This window comes from Diadema antillarum, unplaced genomic scaffold, assembly GCF_040938485.1.
Source record: "Diadema antillarum isolate AM-2024a unplaced genomic scaffold, OU_Dant_1.0 seq00000081_RagTag, whole genome shotgun sequence".
NCBI lineage: Eukaryota > Metazoa > Echinodermata > Echinoidea > Diadematoida > Diadematidae > Diadema > Diadema antillarum.
The window spans coordinates 2,109,890-2,127,843 of record NW_027271174.1 but is presented as its reverse complement, the minus strand read 5'-3'; the positions used below and the strand labels follow the sequence as shown (position 1 = coordinate 2,127,843).

Below are 17,954 nucleotides of genomic sequence, written 5' to 3'. Positions count from 1 at the left end.
TTGAATGAAAGCAGCTGCATTAGAAGAACACAATTTAGTTATCACCGAAGTTTGGGGAAAACCGGACAATCGATTCAAAAGTTTAAAATTCAGCTTAATTACTTTTACTTTTATAGCATGGTGAAAGAGCACTTGAACTGGCCTAACTCAGAAAGCGGGTATTTTTCCTTTAAAAAAAGAAAAAAAAAACAGATGCGGAATTCTCCTTGACATTGTTATTAATGATAAAGCTAGGGTACACACTGTTTGTCCATACTACAATTAGGTAACAGTTTGTGTGAATATCTGTCATTTCATCATCATCCAATATCTATTCTTCTTCAGATATGCATCGATTGATTAATTTGCACAATTTTGATTTCTTCACTGTCGATGTGAGACTGGAAGACTGCTCTTTCCCATTTCTCTTGTCCTTATGTGTTTCTCAATGATCTGTCTTTTTTTAAAGGACAATTTGTCGTATTTCAAAAAATAAAAATGTCCGAGATCTTCTGAGAAAAAAATAGAAAGTGTGCAAGAATGAAAAGCCCGAAAACTAAAATGATTCTAAAGTTAAATAATGTTCCACTTGAAAATACAAGTCCACGCAGTTTATGTCTTTCTCCTTTTGGGCAACAAAATAACGTGCCTGGAAAATAATATTGATAATGGATCATCATGATATTGCCTTCGCTGGCGACTATATTGTAAAGTGGCCCTACGGTATTAAAATGATGGAATATTCAAGATCATGCAGCTGTTATTATTGTTTTGAGTTTGTTGGAGGAAAACAATAATCAGCATTGGGGGGGGGGGGGGATGACAGATTTTATAAGTCTGTATGAAAATGCACGTCTGTATCACTGAACGTTTCAATTATGGAATCACGATTCATATAGACCCTGTCCGTCTCTGTTATGTATTCAAATTGTATGCATGCATACATAGTTTACAGTAGATTGCCTTAACGGTTACAATTCATTCTTTCGAAAGTTTGTTATTCCGAAGGTTCTCTATTCTGAAGAGTCGCTATTCCAAAGATTCCTTATTCCGAAAGTTCGTTTCTCCCGGTAATGAAATTAAAGGGTCGTATTCGAAGGTTTGTTCGCCGAGAGTGGAACACGGTTCTTGATCCGGAAATGGAATAAAAAACTTTTCAATTCACGTGGTTCATTACTTTATAGTACGCACTTTTTTTCCCCATTTTCATTGTCAGATACTAGTAAACGAACCTTCGGAATAACGAACTTTTTTCATAAGGGCTAACGAATCTTTGGAATAACGCCATAAAAATGTTTGGATTAACATACATACCCTGATTCATCTTTAGATCAACGGACATCTAGGTAGGGCCTTGAAGGGATTATGTGTTTCGAAAAAATGAGCATTCGGAAAAACAAACCTTATTTCATTTAACCAGATAAACGAACCTTCGAACGAATATTACCTTCACACAATGCTTCTTCGAGGCTTCCTTGCCCTGATACCCAGCAATAACACGAACGCTGAGTATAAATCGCTGCCGAAGAGAGCAAGTAAACGAAATGGTCCAATACTACTCAACAGGCTGAAGGAAAAGAAACAACCATGGAGATCCATGATAAGGATTTTGATACATTTCAGACCCCATCAATATTAGAAAACAACATAGAGTCAAACAAGAAATTGGAGAGCGCCATCACATGGCTCTTCTTGTCGACGGCGTAGCGGTCTCGTTAAATAAAAGCTTTTATGACGGACATCAAGAAAGAACCAGAATTAGACTGATTAGAAAATTAATCAAGGACTTTCGTTGTTTCTTGACGTTTCAGTGTTGGTTTGCTGATGTTCAACTATTTGCATCAACATTTTTTTTATTAACTCTAATAACACTGAATATGTTGATGTACTTATAGTTAGGCGTATATACTCTGTGCATTGGATGGATAACATTTTTAGCAATTTATCTATGGCTCATATGCATTCATTATTTTGACTTGATTCGATGTTGCCTTTAAAGATTACGCTCTTCATTAATTCATATATTTATTTATCTATTCTTGCACGTGGGTAGACACCTGTATGCAATATGACCTCTGAAATATTAACATATTGAATTGATGCATCATACATTAGTTTTATATAATCAAGAAGGTATAGTAGGTGAGCTTGCAAAGTAGCCTACTCTCTAAAAAAAAATCGAGTGAAAATTTTCACTCTAAAAAGAGTGAATACCAAAAAAGAATGAATTTCGAGTGAAATTGGAGTGAATTTTGAGTGAAAATGCTCATTTTCACTCATTTTGGAGTGACGTCAGGGATCACTCCAAAATCTTCGAGTGATCCCTGACGTCACTCCAAAATGAGTGAAAATGAGCATTTTCACTCAAAATTCACTCCAATTTCACTCGAAATTCACTCTTTTTTGTATTCACTCTTTTTAGAGTGAAAATTTTCACTCGATTTTTTTTAGAGAGTACCGCCTTGGTGTTATCCTGTCTTGAGATGATTTTATGGAGGGCTGCACATGTGAAACCTGTGTATTTAATTACTTGTCATCGCAGTTTATGACTCAAGTATGCCACCGTGAACTCATATTCATTGTTTGTTGAATAGTGTTGATAAGAATATATTTTAGATCAAAACTAATCCTCTATATAGTGATTGGTTGAAAGAACTTTACGTGATTTTATGTATGTCAATCATATTTAGGATCAAAATATTACTCCTCTAATGATTGGTTGAGAGAGTTTCACCTGATCATACTATACATTTTCAATTATTTGAGAATGTTGGCCTGTTTGACACTTCATGGTATACTAACTAGAAAGTTACTTCACTGTTTATGACAATATTTTCCAAATATTGGACTATTTGTGATGATGTCAAGCAATCGTGACAACACAAAGCACTCGCGTGCTGCTTCGTACTGTCGTGTCTTGTGACTTGGCACAAAAGAATATTTGTAACATCACCGCCCATTCTCCATATGATTACCACACGATTTTTCGGCTCATATTTTCTCTTCTCTTGATTAAATTTTTGATCCCTAAATATAAGACAAAATCGTCCCGATTTTCGAGTTTCTGATTAAAATTATGAGGCTCGGTGCCTCCAGAAGTAGCTACTATTACTGAGGGGTTGTGCCTCTCCCGTAAATACGATTACTCGTATGCTGTGCCCTTCAGTACATAATTGTTTTGGAGTCAACTCCTGCTCATAGTTTTATCCAGAAACTCTCTAGGCAAATTTTATTTGTATATTATATTTTGGATTAAAAATATCCTTTATCGATGAGTTGAAAGAGACTCAAGTGATTTTAAATAGGCCTACATGTATTTTCAGCAATGTCAGAATCACTCCATGGTGTACTGTTTGCAAAATGTCTTCATTCTTTATGATGGCATTGTCAAAAGAGTGTACTCTATTTTGTGAAATGATATCACAAATCAGTTGTGACATCACAAAGCAAGTCTGACATGGAGCGCTGCTCCTTACGATCATTTTGTAAATTGTAATAAAGTTCAGGTGCGAATTTCTTCACTTTGTCTCCCTCTACAAATTAAATCTTTCTTTCATGTAATAAAGTTAATAGTGACTTTACATCACAAAGCAATCCTGACATGGAGTGCTGCAGCTTCTTGCGATCACTTTGTCAAAATAGAAAAGCACTCTGAGAGAGCAGACCTCCACCAAGCTGCAGCAGCAGCTACATTCCACCGATGATCTTGCTCTTAGAGGTCAGTGACCCCCCACCATACGTATGCATGCTGAAATCGCCCGATTTCCCAATATAGAAGCCTTTGTTTATACGTCATAAGCCTCAGCTGCTAGAGCACGCACTTTTGTGCCCGTATGAAAACCTAAAAAATGCGCAGCTTGAACTCCCAAGTTCATTGACCCTACCTGCCAAAATATTGAAAATCCTTTATAAAATCCATGAACATTTCCGAATCACTACCAAAATTCAATCATAATGTTCCTTGTGTTATTCTCAACGTTTCCTGCAAGTTTCATCCAAATCCGTGCACAATTTTTTTTTTGAGTTATTTTGCACACGGACAAACCAACAAACCAACGTCGATGAAAACATAACCTCCTTCCCTGGCGGAGGTAATTGATAAAAATAATTGTGACATCACAAAGCAATTCTGACAGAGCCCTGCAACTTGATACGATAACTTTGTTAACTGATGTAACAAAGTAATTGTGACATCACAAAGCAATTCTGGCATCGCGCGCTGTTATTGTGAAAAGTAACAATTTCTAATAAAGCAATTGTGACAACACAAAACAAATTCTTATTGCGCGCTGTAGCTTCCGGTCACAGTAAATTTAACGAAGCAATAAGTTTGTGACATAACAAAGCAATCCACCAACTTACTGTGACATCGCGCCCTAGATTTTAGCTAATGGAAGTACAACACCTTGGTACAGTCACTGTACAATCCCTCCAAAACATCGCACCCATCCCATGACTTCTTTCCTCACATTTCCCCTTCTTTTGTTTAAAATTTTGATGCCCAATATAAAACAAATATACTCTTCCTATTTTCGAGTTTCTTTTTAAAGCTACATGGGTCTCAACCGGTGCCTCCAAAAGTAGGCCTGCTATTCACCTCGGGGCTGCGTCCCTCAGTAATTCACATACTATAATTTTGAAGTAACCTCTGCCCTCTTTACCAGAAACTCTCAAAGCAAAGTATGATATGTGAGTACTAGTAGTTAATGATGTTGACATGCCATAGCAAAATTATTTCCATGGTAGTTATTTTTATCATTATAATTACTACTACTATAGGCCTACTACCTCTGCCGCTACTACTGCTACTACTACTACTACTACTACTTCTACTACTACTACTACTAACGTTACTACTACTACTACCTTACTTCTACTATTAGCATTATCGACGTTACTATGAATAATATTGTTATTGTTATCATCGTTATTATTATTATTATCGTCATTGTTATTATCATTATTGGATGGAGCAGCAAGTGATGAGCAGAATGACAACAATAATAACAGAACCTACCTTTAATAATGATGGTGATAACAATGCTAATCATTGATGATGATGATGATGATGATGATGATGATGATGATAATAGTGGCCTATAATTATAAGTATGGTAATAATTATGATATAAATGTGATAACAATAATGATTATGATAATACATCAAAACTTACTATATTACAGACTGTTTTCCTTTCATAGCTCTATGATACTCACAAACTAACTGTGAGGGGAACAAGAAACACTACGAGGCTAAAATAATTTTTGTTGATGGGATCGGGGCGTCACGGTGTAAACATTACAGAAGGCCGTTGACCTCACATCGAGTACGCAAGTATCTTCCTGTACACTGTCAGCTGCACTGTAGATGCCCCGCTCGCGGATCGCTGCTCTGCCGCATTGTTTGTATGCGCTGCGCTGCATGGCAGAGATAAACCAAGTGCAGTTCGGGTACGAGAGAGTGTTCGTGATGATGTGAAGTGGATCTAGAATCTAGAAAAGGGCTGCACTAACAGTCTTTACGATCGAGTCTGATGATATGCTGATATAACCACCTTCAAGGTAAGAGAAACGTGGATATTAGCCCAAAGCTAGCACCAGCAGTAACGAGGTAAACTCTTTAGACTTTATAACATCGTCTAACATGACTGGAGTCGATTGGACGATAGCTAGCTGTCTGCCAAGTGCCAGTTTGTGAAGCCAACAACTGAACAAGGGCAACAAAGTGGTCTACTACGGCGCTACGGGTGAGAGTGTACAATACCTAGTTCTGGAGCGAATGAGGGTCTACGTTGCGTGGTCAGTACTGTGCGGATACATGTTTGTTTTGCTTCTTCTCCTTCCCAGTTCTAGTTGGTATGGTGGCAGCCCATTTATTTCCACAAGTGTCATCCCAGGACCTGCACAGTTTGATGCTTTTTGGTCTAGCTGATAATTGAGTGCGTTATAATCCATTGTTTGAAAGCGGTATTCAGGCATTTTGTTTTCACTGCATTTGGTACCCACTACCACTTTACCATTACGTTCGATTCTCACACACATTCTCAGCTCCTCCAGCTCCACAAAGCACTCTTCCAACAAAAGAAATTAAACTTAAAGTCACTGAGTAAGAGTGAGTTTATACCACAAAATGTCTTAGTCATGGGAAAATTCCCCGGAAGATTAGATTGGAAGCTGCCTCGTACTGTGGTTATTACTGATTGAAGCAAAATGACTCTACAATGTAATTCCAATTGATATTTTGGGTTACACTTACAGAATGATATTCTCGCATGCTTCAGTTTCTCCATGATGTCATTGACATTAGGCCATAACTGATAAAATTATTGCAATAAACATTGTCAAGTGCATACAGAAATAATGAGTACCAGTTCTAGATTAGCTCGCGACTCATTGTGTGCATATAGTATGCTCATACTACAGTCATAAACATGCCTTACGGAGGCACATGTCCTTCCTTTGAACTGTGTATATTTTTTTCTTTGTGTTGTCACAACTGATCACTTTCATAAAGTAACTTCTTGGAGGTTATACTGGTGAACACCCTAGAATATATTTTTGTCAATATGAGTAGTTCAAATCCTCCACAATACGATCACTCGTTTCAGCCACTACAGGCTACAATCTTGGCCTGACAGATCATCTATCTTTAGATAATAGTAGTATGACTTCTTTGTTGCAGACGTAGAAACTGAGTAACAAAGCTATCGTGGTACAGAAACTGTATGTGTTCCTTGCATAGAGCACAGCATTTTGAAGACATTTTCCGACAACTTAGTAGATCTACAAAACCAAATGTGGTACCGTACCAAATACCACTTCACAAAGTGATATTTTGAAAGAATAAATCTTGCTTTGTCCCATCTGGATATATCTTTATGGTGTATATGATTGGAAATTGTATATTATAATCTAATTTCAGAAAAATGAGGTATTTGCAATTCAGGAATTAAATGAATTAAGCATTAAAGCATGTGCTTTGTGTAAGTGTATGCTGCTGCAATGAAACAGGTCACACACGTCATTGTGTTTAATTTCTAAAAATGGCTTTAGCTTTCCTATACATGTAAGTGTACATTTGTTTACCACTACACAGTCTTTTGTAACCTGCGAAATGTGTATGCTTCAACTACTATGTAGAGTGATTTACAATTTTTATCAAAAAAAGATTTAAAAAAATAGGAATTGCGTGTGTTGCTTGTCTGGGTATCATTAAAAAGACTGCTCTCAAGTTTGTTTGTTCTTGGCCATTAGGCGTATGTGCTTACTGTTTGATCGAGAACCATTACACAAGAGTGTAAACAGTAGGCAAGTAAACCTGTGGGATAGCTGTGACAGAACTTATCTAAGAACAAATAAAGATAAGTCATGCAGATAAAAGCTTACAAGTGTGTCTGAAACGTGAGTACAGTATGGTTTCAGAATGTAGAGAGAATAGTGTAACTTTTTAAAGGTATGATTGTGAATATATTGCATAATCACCAATTACTGGATGGTGATTACTGATATGTTCTTATTTTTTGGGATGCATTTTATAATTCTTATGTGTGTGTGTAAATGTTTTTCTGTGGCTCAATTTAGAGGGAGATCAAAAGTTCATGGACAGTAGTGTAGCATAAAGCTAACTTTATTTTGTTTGAGCTACACACTGCATGACACAAACCTGTAGCATGGAGATGTTACATTGCTCATTAAACCATTGGTATGACTGCTGGAAATAAAGCAGTGATGAAATTTTGTAAAATCACTGATGAGGGTACTATGCAATGTGTAACAATCTAATGATCCATGTGACATATATTGCAAATTGAAGAGATAACATAGTATTGAGGGGCAATTTGTCAATCAATTGCAATGAAAATATAACAGGAGACATAGATGATGTGTATTAAGATAACTGACTGTGGCATTATTATCTTTCAGGTATCAATATGACAAAACGTAGAGGCTGTTCATAAGTCCAAAATGCTGTCAGACCAGGACGACAGCTTTGTCAGCATCAGTCTGGATGGGACTGAGTGTGAGATCTGTCTCCAGGACACAGGGGAGGCACTGACAACCTGCAACATCTGCGCCAAGTTCCTGACCAGCGGGCCAGTGCAGCAGGGCTTCAACCAGCTCCCGGACCTCATACATGCCCAGACTCAGGGTCACCCCTCCTGCTTCCGCAAGTTCCACAAGCTCGCCCGTCGCCTGAGCCGGGCCAGCGGGGAGAACGTGCGGGACCAGCTGCTGAACTTCAACAGCAATAACTTGGGCCGTGAGCTGCTCTTGGAGAACATCCGCAGCCGCGTCAGCAAGAGCAATCCGGGCTCCCGCAGCGGCAGCCCCCTGCTCTCGGGGGCATCGTCGTCGGGGAGACTCCTCCGGCAGGATATCAGCCAGAGCGATCCCCAGCTAGACTTGCAGAGCCAGGAGCTACGTCGCAGTTACACCAAATACCTGTTTGGAAAGTGTGGAGATGATCCAAGGGACAGCAAACAAGTGCCTGAGAAGCAGCCTAAGCACGGGTCTCCGGCTGCGGGGATCCCTGAAGCAGTTGACCCGGTGCCTGGCCTTACCCCCAAGAGTGCCATTGGGAGAAAACATTTGAAACCCACAGAAGCTATGCCAAAGCATTGTACCAAGCTATCTTGCCAAAGCAACCCCCAGTATTTAGCAAACATCCCTAACGACGATACAGACTCCTACCATGGCCATATGCATGCTTCCAGTAGATCCCAGGCTGAAACCGATTGTGATCCACAGAGGTTAAAGACCAGGAGCAATGGTGACAGGGAATCATGTGCCTTGACAACATCAAACGTCAGACCTTTCGTCGCACTCCAGGAATCGGATAAAAATGATGAGGGTGACCTAAATGGACATGAGATTGATGAGAAGTGGAGAAATGTCAGACACCTTTCGGAGAGTCAGCGTGAGTATCAATAGATTTAGACAAATCAAGCTGATTTAATTGGTCATTTGATTTGAAAGCTCATGTGCAATGTCCAGCATGTAAAGAATCTTGGCCCTGCTTTAACCCGTTGAGGACGAGTCCCGAGTATACTCAGACAAGTGCCTATGGGAAATGGGTGTTGAAGCAAAATCAGTCCGTCCTCAGCGGGTTAAAGATGATTGGTGCTGATTCACACAAGTACTACAAATGAAGAGGAAGAATGGAAATTCTATTCTGCAGAGTTAAATCCAAGTATCGAGTAGGCCCTCTTTAAAAGGGAATTCCATCCGTATATGTTACTTCTTATAGAACAGAAAAATCAGAAGAGTGGATCACTGAAAATTTGAAAGACAGTTATTACCTGTTCAAGTTTAAAGAGTAAGATTTGCAACTCAACATTTGCAAATTGGCAACTCTGTGTGACATACAGATGTTGATGTTGAACAGCTCTTCATTATGTTTGTTCACAAAAAAGTCACAATTTTCATCTTCCTCATGAGAAAAATTTTCTCCAGATCTGTTCTTGGTACTAGAACGAGAGTAATACATATTTGTATGTCCTTCTCTGCAGATAGGTTTTATCTGTTCCAAAGTATTTGAGAAAAATGAAAATTAGCAAAATTTTGTGTACAAAACAAATGGAGAACTGCTGAACACCTACGTCACACAGATTTGCCAATTTGTCTTACTCTTAAACCTTTATATCAGCCCATCACTTTTGATTGTGTGTCTGATTTCCCCCTAAATTTTCACTGCTTCTCTGTTTTCATTCAAAGCAACATAGTATCAGAATGGACTTTCCCTTTAAGTGCTCATTGTGATAATTTGATTGGTGTTGGATTCAAACTTTGTTAAAAGAAACTGTCATGTCATTTGGAGAGGTTGTGAGTCCTAAAATATCCCATTGTCTTTTTAAAAATCAATTTTTTATGTTAAACTTCAATCTGAATCAGTTGCAAAGACTAAAATCATTTTCATAAGTTTTCAGATACACAATATTTACTTTAACAGTTGACTGTAAATTAATGCGTCTGTTTCTTTCAATAATCTTTATATTTTGCGTGTCTCTTCTATTCACAGTATTTACCATGGTGATACCAGATTTGAAGCACCATCTTCAAACTCTTCAGGAGGCTGTCAATAGTAAGTATTGAAGTATTTTGTGCAATATTATCGGGTATGTCAAAGTTGATAGAAGGGTCTGTGATTATGAACTTTAAGTGTTAATGCTGCTTCGTCTGCTGGTCTGAACCAGTAGTTTAATGGCCCAACTATAGTCAGCCATGAAGTACTTTTAATATGTATCACTTTTTGTCAGATAGCAAATAATTTGCTAGAAGTGTTTTTTTTACTATTGTTGTATGCTTTTTCTGATATGTTCAGAGATAAATTGTTAAGATTTTTATGTAGTGCACAATAGTATTTTCAAAAGCAAACTACTCCTCCCCCCCCCAAAAAAAAAGCTACTTTAGGCATGGTCAGACTGGCGAAAGATCAAGAAGTTTAAGATTGCGAAGTCTTCGTGATCTATTATCGTCCGGTCACACTGGCAAAAGATGGAGAAGTTTAAGATCGTGAAAAAAGTTAGTGGTCTAACAGTGATTTTCACTGGTTCTCGACCGTCAGACCAGTGCCAGTGTGCAGCATTGGTGGAGGTCTATCTGATACACTCTGCATTTTGAGTTACACTGTACTTCTGGGTCCCATTTCATTACTGTGACATTTATCACTGCAGCAAGAGTTGAACTAATTAGCAACTTTATGATGTTATGGGGCCCTGATGTCACTTAAAGGGATGGTACAGTTTTGGTTGAGATGGGGCTCCAGGTTTCCAAGGTTTTTTGATGATGATGTTTTGAAATAATGAGAAACCTTTTATGAAATATGAAAGAGCATACTTTTTATTACTCTACAAAGAATTGAAAGTTATCTGATAAAAATTGGTTTTGAAATGGCCGAGATGTCAAAAAAGTGATCATGGTAAAAGGTGGGACCCACCTTTTGCTTTGTTTTGCTTTGTCTTTGGATATCTCGGCCATTCCAAAACCCATTTTCATCAAATAAACTTTTAATTCCTTTTAGTATTGTCTGCTCTTAAACATTTCATAAAGTGGTTTTTAATTAATTCACAAAAAGTTAAAAGCTGAATCCTCACCTCGACCAATATCAAACCATACCTTGAAAACTGCTTGCCTAAACAGTCAGTATCTTAGGTCCCCTATGCAACTAAAATAATGATGTACAGTCACAACAATGTGTGCATGAAACTTGGCAACAATGTAAGCTTTAGAAACCCTTTAAAGCGCTGCTGTGGAACGGTGTTAAACAGAGGCCATTTGGCGACAATAGTAGCTAAGAGGATTACACAGTTTCCATTCATAGATAGTCAGATCAGGGACAACTGTGTTAATCACAGAACAAAGGTCAGTGAAGGGTTTAGTGAGCTGTGGATATTGAATATTGAGTGTGTGTGTGTGCCTGTGTTTATTCATCTGTGTTAGAAGTAACCTTTTGGATACAATTTTGTCTTTCATCATACATTTACCTGCCACTATTTAAACTTGCGCTGTGTTTATCATTTTGCTTTTTGTCACATACAATGTAAGTGTGTGCATTAGATTCATTACTGGAAGAACAATTGTCGTTACTTTTTATTGAATATCATTGTTTCTCTTTTGTCCTAACTACCGTACTGTGTATTGCACGTGAAGTTTGAATGATAAACATCTTGTGTTTCTTCTCTTGTTTTGTTTTAAATCAAATTTATATCTTTTCCCTTTTTCGTCTATCCACTAACTACTGAGTATTGTTCTAACTGACTGACAAAGTGCCTCACATCGACGTAAATAAATGAGTATTGCCAATGAAATGTTGGTAGAATCTTACCCCAAACAGGATATTGGATGTACGTAATTTGACTGTGTGCTTACCTTTGCACTCACAGGGGCCTGCTCTCAGCTAGCCCAACACCTCGAGGAAAAGGATCGGCTGAAGGGAGAGGTGTCTTCACGTCACGTGACCATTCAGAAGCTTGTAGAGCGGCAGACCACTCTCCACCACTAGAGGGGGCTGTTCCTCGCATGAGAGATGACCCAGTGTATAAGGTCAAATGCTTTACCAGATTGGTCAAGGGTCCATTACTGCTGAGAAGGCAGTCGGAGTGACCAGAATACTGACCGATTCGTACCAGCGAGCATGCGCTGGTGTATAATGTATTGTCCATTATACCAGGAGTTGGTCTCGGGTGTAAAAGAAGTATTATGGTTGCCCTCATCTACATTGTACACTCTCTAATTTCTTTGACATTAGTCCTCGCATGACATACAGTAATTACGTAATGTTTTAAAAGTATTGATGGACAAACATGAGGTGCCCTCATCTGAACAATCATTATTCTTTGAAGTTTATTGGCTCATGGTAATTGACATCATGAGTTGACATTTTTTTAGAGTGTACAGGAAGGATGGTGGTTGCCCTCAGTGTAACCCTGTGGATTTCTTTAAAAAAATGTCCATTAATATAATATTTGTCATCAGTAGCTTAGAATATCTAGGATTTTCAGTCCTTTGAAGAGATCCAATTGTGGACGTGAAAAGCCAGTACTCTCTGTATGTTTTCTTTTTTTTAAAGTTGCCCTTTTTAATTTTTTTTGTTTTTTTTTTGTTGGTCATCCTGTAAAACAAAAAAACATCTGAGGCATGAAACTTTCACAATTTGGAACCGACAACCTTTTTATCAACAGTCAATGCATTGTGTAGACAAAAACTTCTGCGTGCATTTCACTTTCATGAATTTTGGCTCCGTGTGAAATTAATGAAAGTTTCGTGCATGTGAGCATTCTAGCTTTATAGTTATTTCTCTCAGTGCTCGTGATAAAGGACATACAGATAGAATATCAATTGATATCAAATAGTCTATCCCTGCTATACAGTACTCCATTGGCTTTATATTCTGGCTGTTCAATGGGTAGAATGCAAGAAGCTTCATCCAGCTACTACAGTATAAGAATGGAAAACAAATTTTCTAGTACAATTTGAATTTTGACTGTTTCTTGTAAGTTGCAACGCATGTTTAGTTATTGGACTGATGTCTCAATCTATAGTGAGCCTTTTATCATTATTATTATATTGTCATTATTATTATCACATTTTTTTTTCTTTTTAAATCTGTGATATCTTTGGGGAGAGGTACTACCTAGTAGCATGCTGCTCTTCTGCACAAACTGTAAAACGAATTTTCGCGTGCATTTTAATTTCACGAATTTTGCGAGAGCCAAGATTCGCAAAATTAAAATGCTGGCGAAAGTTCTTGTCTCCACTACATGTATATGCATTGAATGTTAGAGGCAACTCGCGAAAATTTCATGCCACGAAAAAGGCCGTCGGCTTCAATTCGCAAAAATTTTATGCCGCGAAAATATTGTGTTTTACAGTAGGCCTACTGTATGATCCATGTCTGGTGTGTTACTAATTTCTTTGTAGCCATTTTAGATCATACCATGATTACTGTGTTCATGCAACATTTTCAGGTGGTCTATGCCGTAAGATCAAGATCCCTCCAGTCATGATTGTTGAGATGCCAGTTGTTACTCTTTAGCAGTATTTTGTACTGTTTATTGCCAAAAACACTGCAGGTTTCATGGAAAATACTGTTTTTCTCAAATTGAATAGCTACATAATGCTGTTGCAGGAAATGTTGAAATACTGCTTTTCCCACCAAAAATATGCCTTTTCAGCCCTCGTATTATTACAATGCTGTTATTACCTCTGAATTACCTACAATGACGCCCAGTACGTTCAAGACTTGTGGTGGACCATTCAAAGAATTCAATCCTGAGCCTGAGGAGTTCCATGTAATGTATCCACGGGATGGTCAGTTTATGCAATCTGGATTAAATTTGTTATGTTTCTGCTTCCAGTGATCATTGAGCTTAGACTTGAAGCTGTTAAAGGGACATTCCAGACGATTTTCATAATTTCACATCATGTAGTACATAAATCAACAACTCCATGTATAGGTTTGTGGAATTTATTGTGGTTCTTGAGCAGAGAAACAATACTTTGAAAAATTTTAAACAAATTACACTGAACAAGGATGATGACAAAGGAAGTTCACATATTTCAGAAATGTAGCAGTGTGATTTCATTACAATACCGCTTGCTTGTGAGTTCACCTGTGTATAATCTATGCATGCCTTCTTCTTTTGTTCTGCTTCCTTGAGCCCCAACTCATGCATTCTTACTTATGGTGACTCTGCCATGTCATCATCCTTGCTCATTGCAATTTGCTCTAAATTTTGAAAATATTCTTATTATTCATCCCAATTATCACAAATTCTGAAACGCTGTCATCAGTATAACTGATTTATAGTTGTTCAAATATAAAAATCTAAAAATTATCCGGAGGTCTCCTTTAACTGATGTTGCCGCAACAGCTGCACAAAGGCTATTCCAAGTATTTACTACTCTCTGACCGAAAGAGTTTAACCTTTAACAGAGTTTAAGAGTTTTAACTCTGTTTTCTTTTTGACAGATTTGGCATCCCTATTACATTGCATACAAACTATGCAATGCACATCCTGAGGCATTACTGTAAAAGTGGATATTTTGGCGCGACTAATTTTTCGCACTTGGCAGGGTAAGAAGAGTTTCGCATGTTTTTAATTCCACGGAATCAAGACATCACGCGCAGGAACACATTATGACAAGCAAAAATATTTGCATGCTTTTATTTTCGTGCTACATGTAGTTTCTGGTTGCGCAAAATGCGCGAAAATTTCAACACCGCGAAAATTTCCACTTTTACAGTAATATTTCATTGTCGGCCTGGTGGCACATTCCATGAAGAGAGGCCGTGGATTTTGGAAAATTTGTGTTAGATAGATAATGTTGCCCTATTGCAGAATAGTCAAGGATGCTGTCTTGTCTAGTAAATGTCTTTGACACATTGTAACATTAATTTGCAAGACTTGTATGAATTTCCATGGCATATGGGTTATTGTTTAGCGTGCCCTTTGCTTGGCCACTATAAAATGTACCAAAGGCTCTGTATTACTGCACCTATCAGTAGGGTAAGTGTACACGATTGTATATTCAGATGACATGAAAACACACACACACATACACGCACACAACTTAATGAGTCAAAGTCCCCTGATCTTTTTGCTGTTGTTGTTATTTAAGAAATGAACACATTATGTCATACTGGTGTAGCATTTTATTTACAGTGGAAAGAATATTTTGAATCATGTGCTTTTTAACATTGTAATTAAAGGAAAGACTTTTTTTTTTCCTTTAAGGAAGTTAAGTACATGATGTACCCGTCATACAGGGTCACTGAAAAATTCTGTGCAACTGATAATGATGACTGTGTGCTCTATGGTGCTGTTTATTATGTTCATGCAAATGGTTTTAAAAGTAGTCTGTAACATTTCCTTGTTATGTGCTGTTTTGTTGTGCTTTCTGTAGGCTTTTTAGCTACAAACTTGTTGAACTGAATCCGTAAAAAAAGGTCTTGTTTTAGTGTACAAACTGTACCTCTCTTTATTTCATGTTGTAATGTGCTGCTTTCTCGTCGCATTACACTTGTGTGTTCTCGTTCGCTCATCGAATGGCTGACAAGGCACCAGCAAACATGTCTTGAGCTTGAATTTGCATGAACTGTTGCTGTTCATGAATGAACCACTCATAAGATTGTAGTACCTATCCTAGTTTGCAAAATACTATACTTGCAGAAAATGTAGAGTGTATCATATCACATTGTCCAACCTTGAAAGAGATGATATGTTATTAAGTTTGTTCTTGCCATTTCAAAGGGTGCCAATACGTGCTGCTGATCTGGCATAAACATATTTTATTTTTTCTTCTTTTCACCGCACAAGCGGCAAAATATGTGTTTCTGTGTTACTTATTTTCTGGTATGTGGAATGTTCTGTAGTTTTGAAACTATGCATCGGTTGCCTGAAACTTGTCTGCCACAGTGGGATCAGGTTATAAAGAAACACTGATATAGCAAACCCTCATTACAACAAAGCAAATTTTGCTGCCCCCAAAGTAAGTATCTTGTTAACTTTATTGTTTTTTAAACCTTGATATAGCAACATGTAAATATGACAAGAGTTATTTCATTGGCCATGGGGAGTTTGTTGAAAATAGCAGGAGTCCACTGTGTGCTTGTTATCTGTCTCTTTATGTGATATGCTTCTGTGCAGTTATTTGTTTGGTTACTTAATATAATGCACATATTTATGTCAATTCAGTATTTCTGAATGGTAAGTGACATTTCACCACAAAATAACGAGTATTACTGATTGATGTAGCTGTAGGAGACGAGATATTTGTATGCTGATGTCTGCAGTTTTACGTTAAAGAATGTGTGGAATTTGCATGTGTATGGATAGACTGTCTTTATACTGACTGTTCAACAGCTATGCATGTCTTCAAAATAGGGTTCTTCATACAACAGGAAATCTAACCTGAGGCCTGTCCAGTGTGGCACCAAAGTTCTTTGTAACCTGGATTCTATTAGGGATCTAGAATTTTGCAGTACATAATGGTTTGATGTGAAAAAGCATGTGGCTGTAGTGTTTTAAAGGTATAGATTGTTTACCATTGGGAGCAGTGATTTAAAAAATGTTGAAGTTATCACATTTAATGCATATGTGTTGGTCAGTTGTACCACAAAACATCCTACCACATAAAAAACTTTGCAATAAAACCTAAGATATAAGGAGATATCACTACCCACAAAACATCCTACCACATAAAAATTTTGCAATAAAGCCTAAAATATAAGGAGATATCACTACTTTTCTCACTTAACCATAACTGTAGACAATTTAGTCTAGAAACAATTTTATTATAACTATTGTTCACATTTTGTACACTGAACAATACTTAACATTGATTATAATGATATAGATTTTTACATTGGTTGTTTCTATCCCTAACTCACATTTAAGGACTATTTTGAAGCAGTACCGCTGGGTTTTTGTTTCATATGCAAATGGTAAATAATGTCTTTAAGCATTGACCTTCAGTGTATTTGTGTGCTGAATTGGCTGGGAACATGGCCAGACAAATCATACATCTTTAGAAACACTACAAATGCAATATACCAAACTCGTTGAATCGATGCTTGGCGACGAACTTAGGCTTGTAGAGTGACTGGTCTTGTAATGCAAGACTGTCCTTCTGCAGTGCTGGTCTGTAGTTGAGTCCTGTGTCTTTGATCTGAGTATGACATAGACATAAACACTTAATACTGAAATACATTGTACCTCCTTGATACTAAAAAACAAACAAACAACCAAACTGTAATTAGATGGAAACATGCATGGTTTTCATCTCTGTCAGAATTATTTGCTTTTGTAGCTCAATATATGTATTTTAATGTTTGTATAGATGTCAAGACATATGTCTAAATCTGATGAAATGTAACATTCATTACTATGCTAATTTTTGTTTGTCAATGAGTGTTAAGTTAACCTACTGGCCTCTTTGAGCTCAAACCCACACCTTTGCTCACCAAATTTTGTGGGCTGATTTTGATTTTTAAAAGAGAGGAAAAGGAAGTGTGTGATACCTTAACATGAAGTATATCCTCACATTTATTTTAGAAGCAAGATGGTACTCCTAGAATTTTCTTTTTTCCTCCTCCAACTTCTTTGGCTGTCTTCCGCATACTTTCATGGGAAAGTTTAATTCTCATTCATCAGCTTTTACACTAGTAGGACAATGAATTGTTATACATTCGTGATATGCAGTTGAATGTTGTTTTGTACGATGTTTATGTACCTGGTATACATTTTAGAAATCCACAAGTTTTGCAAATTAGTTCTCTTAACCCTGTTATCTCACGTGTATATGAAAAGTGATTGGATATACATGTACATTTAACCAAGGAGTAAGATTTTTTAAAAGTATTTTCCAATTGGATGTTTCTTTTGTGAAATACTGAACATTGCTGATGAAAAGTGGAATTTCTAACAACAAAGCAAATACGCGCAGACTAGTTTTCACTTCATTTCCCTATCTGA

At 37.3% G+C, this 17,954-nt stretch overlaps 1 protein-coding gene across 1 annotated transcript; it reads left to right on the top strand.

The window, feature by feature from the left end:
- The first annotated feature begins 7,944 nt into the window (after positions 1–7,944).
- On the top strand, positions 7,945–11,980 carry LOC139726227 (uncharacterized). The gene is made up of 3 exons (XM_071637293.1): positions 7,945–8,896; positions 9,998–10,060; positions 11,862–11,980. Exons 1-3 carry the CDS (start codon positions 7,945–7,947, stop codon positions 11,978–11,980), a joined length of 1,134 nt encoding a protein of 377 aa, XP_071493394.1.
- Positions 11,981–17,954: the final 5,974 nt, after the last annotated feature.

What these genes read in the sequence shown, in the direction of transcription:
- LOC139726227 (XM_071637293.1), top strand. Translation starts at nt 7,945, where the DNA reads ATGCTGTCAGACCAGGACGACAGCTTTGTCAGCATCAGTCTGGATGGG. An exon ending in ACACCTTTCGGAGAGTCAGC is followed by an intron (nt 8,897 to 9,997) that starts GTGAGTATCAAT and finishes TTCTATTCACAG; the next exon opens with TATTTACCATGGTGATACCA. An exon ending in TCTTCAGGAGGCTGTCAATA is followed by an intron (nt 10,061 to 11,861) that starts GTAAGTATTGAA and finishes TTGCACTCACAG; the next exon opens with GGGCCTGCTCTCAGCTAGCC.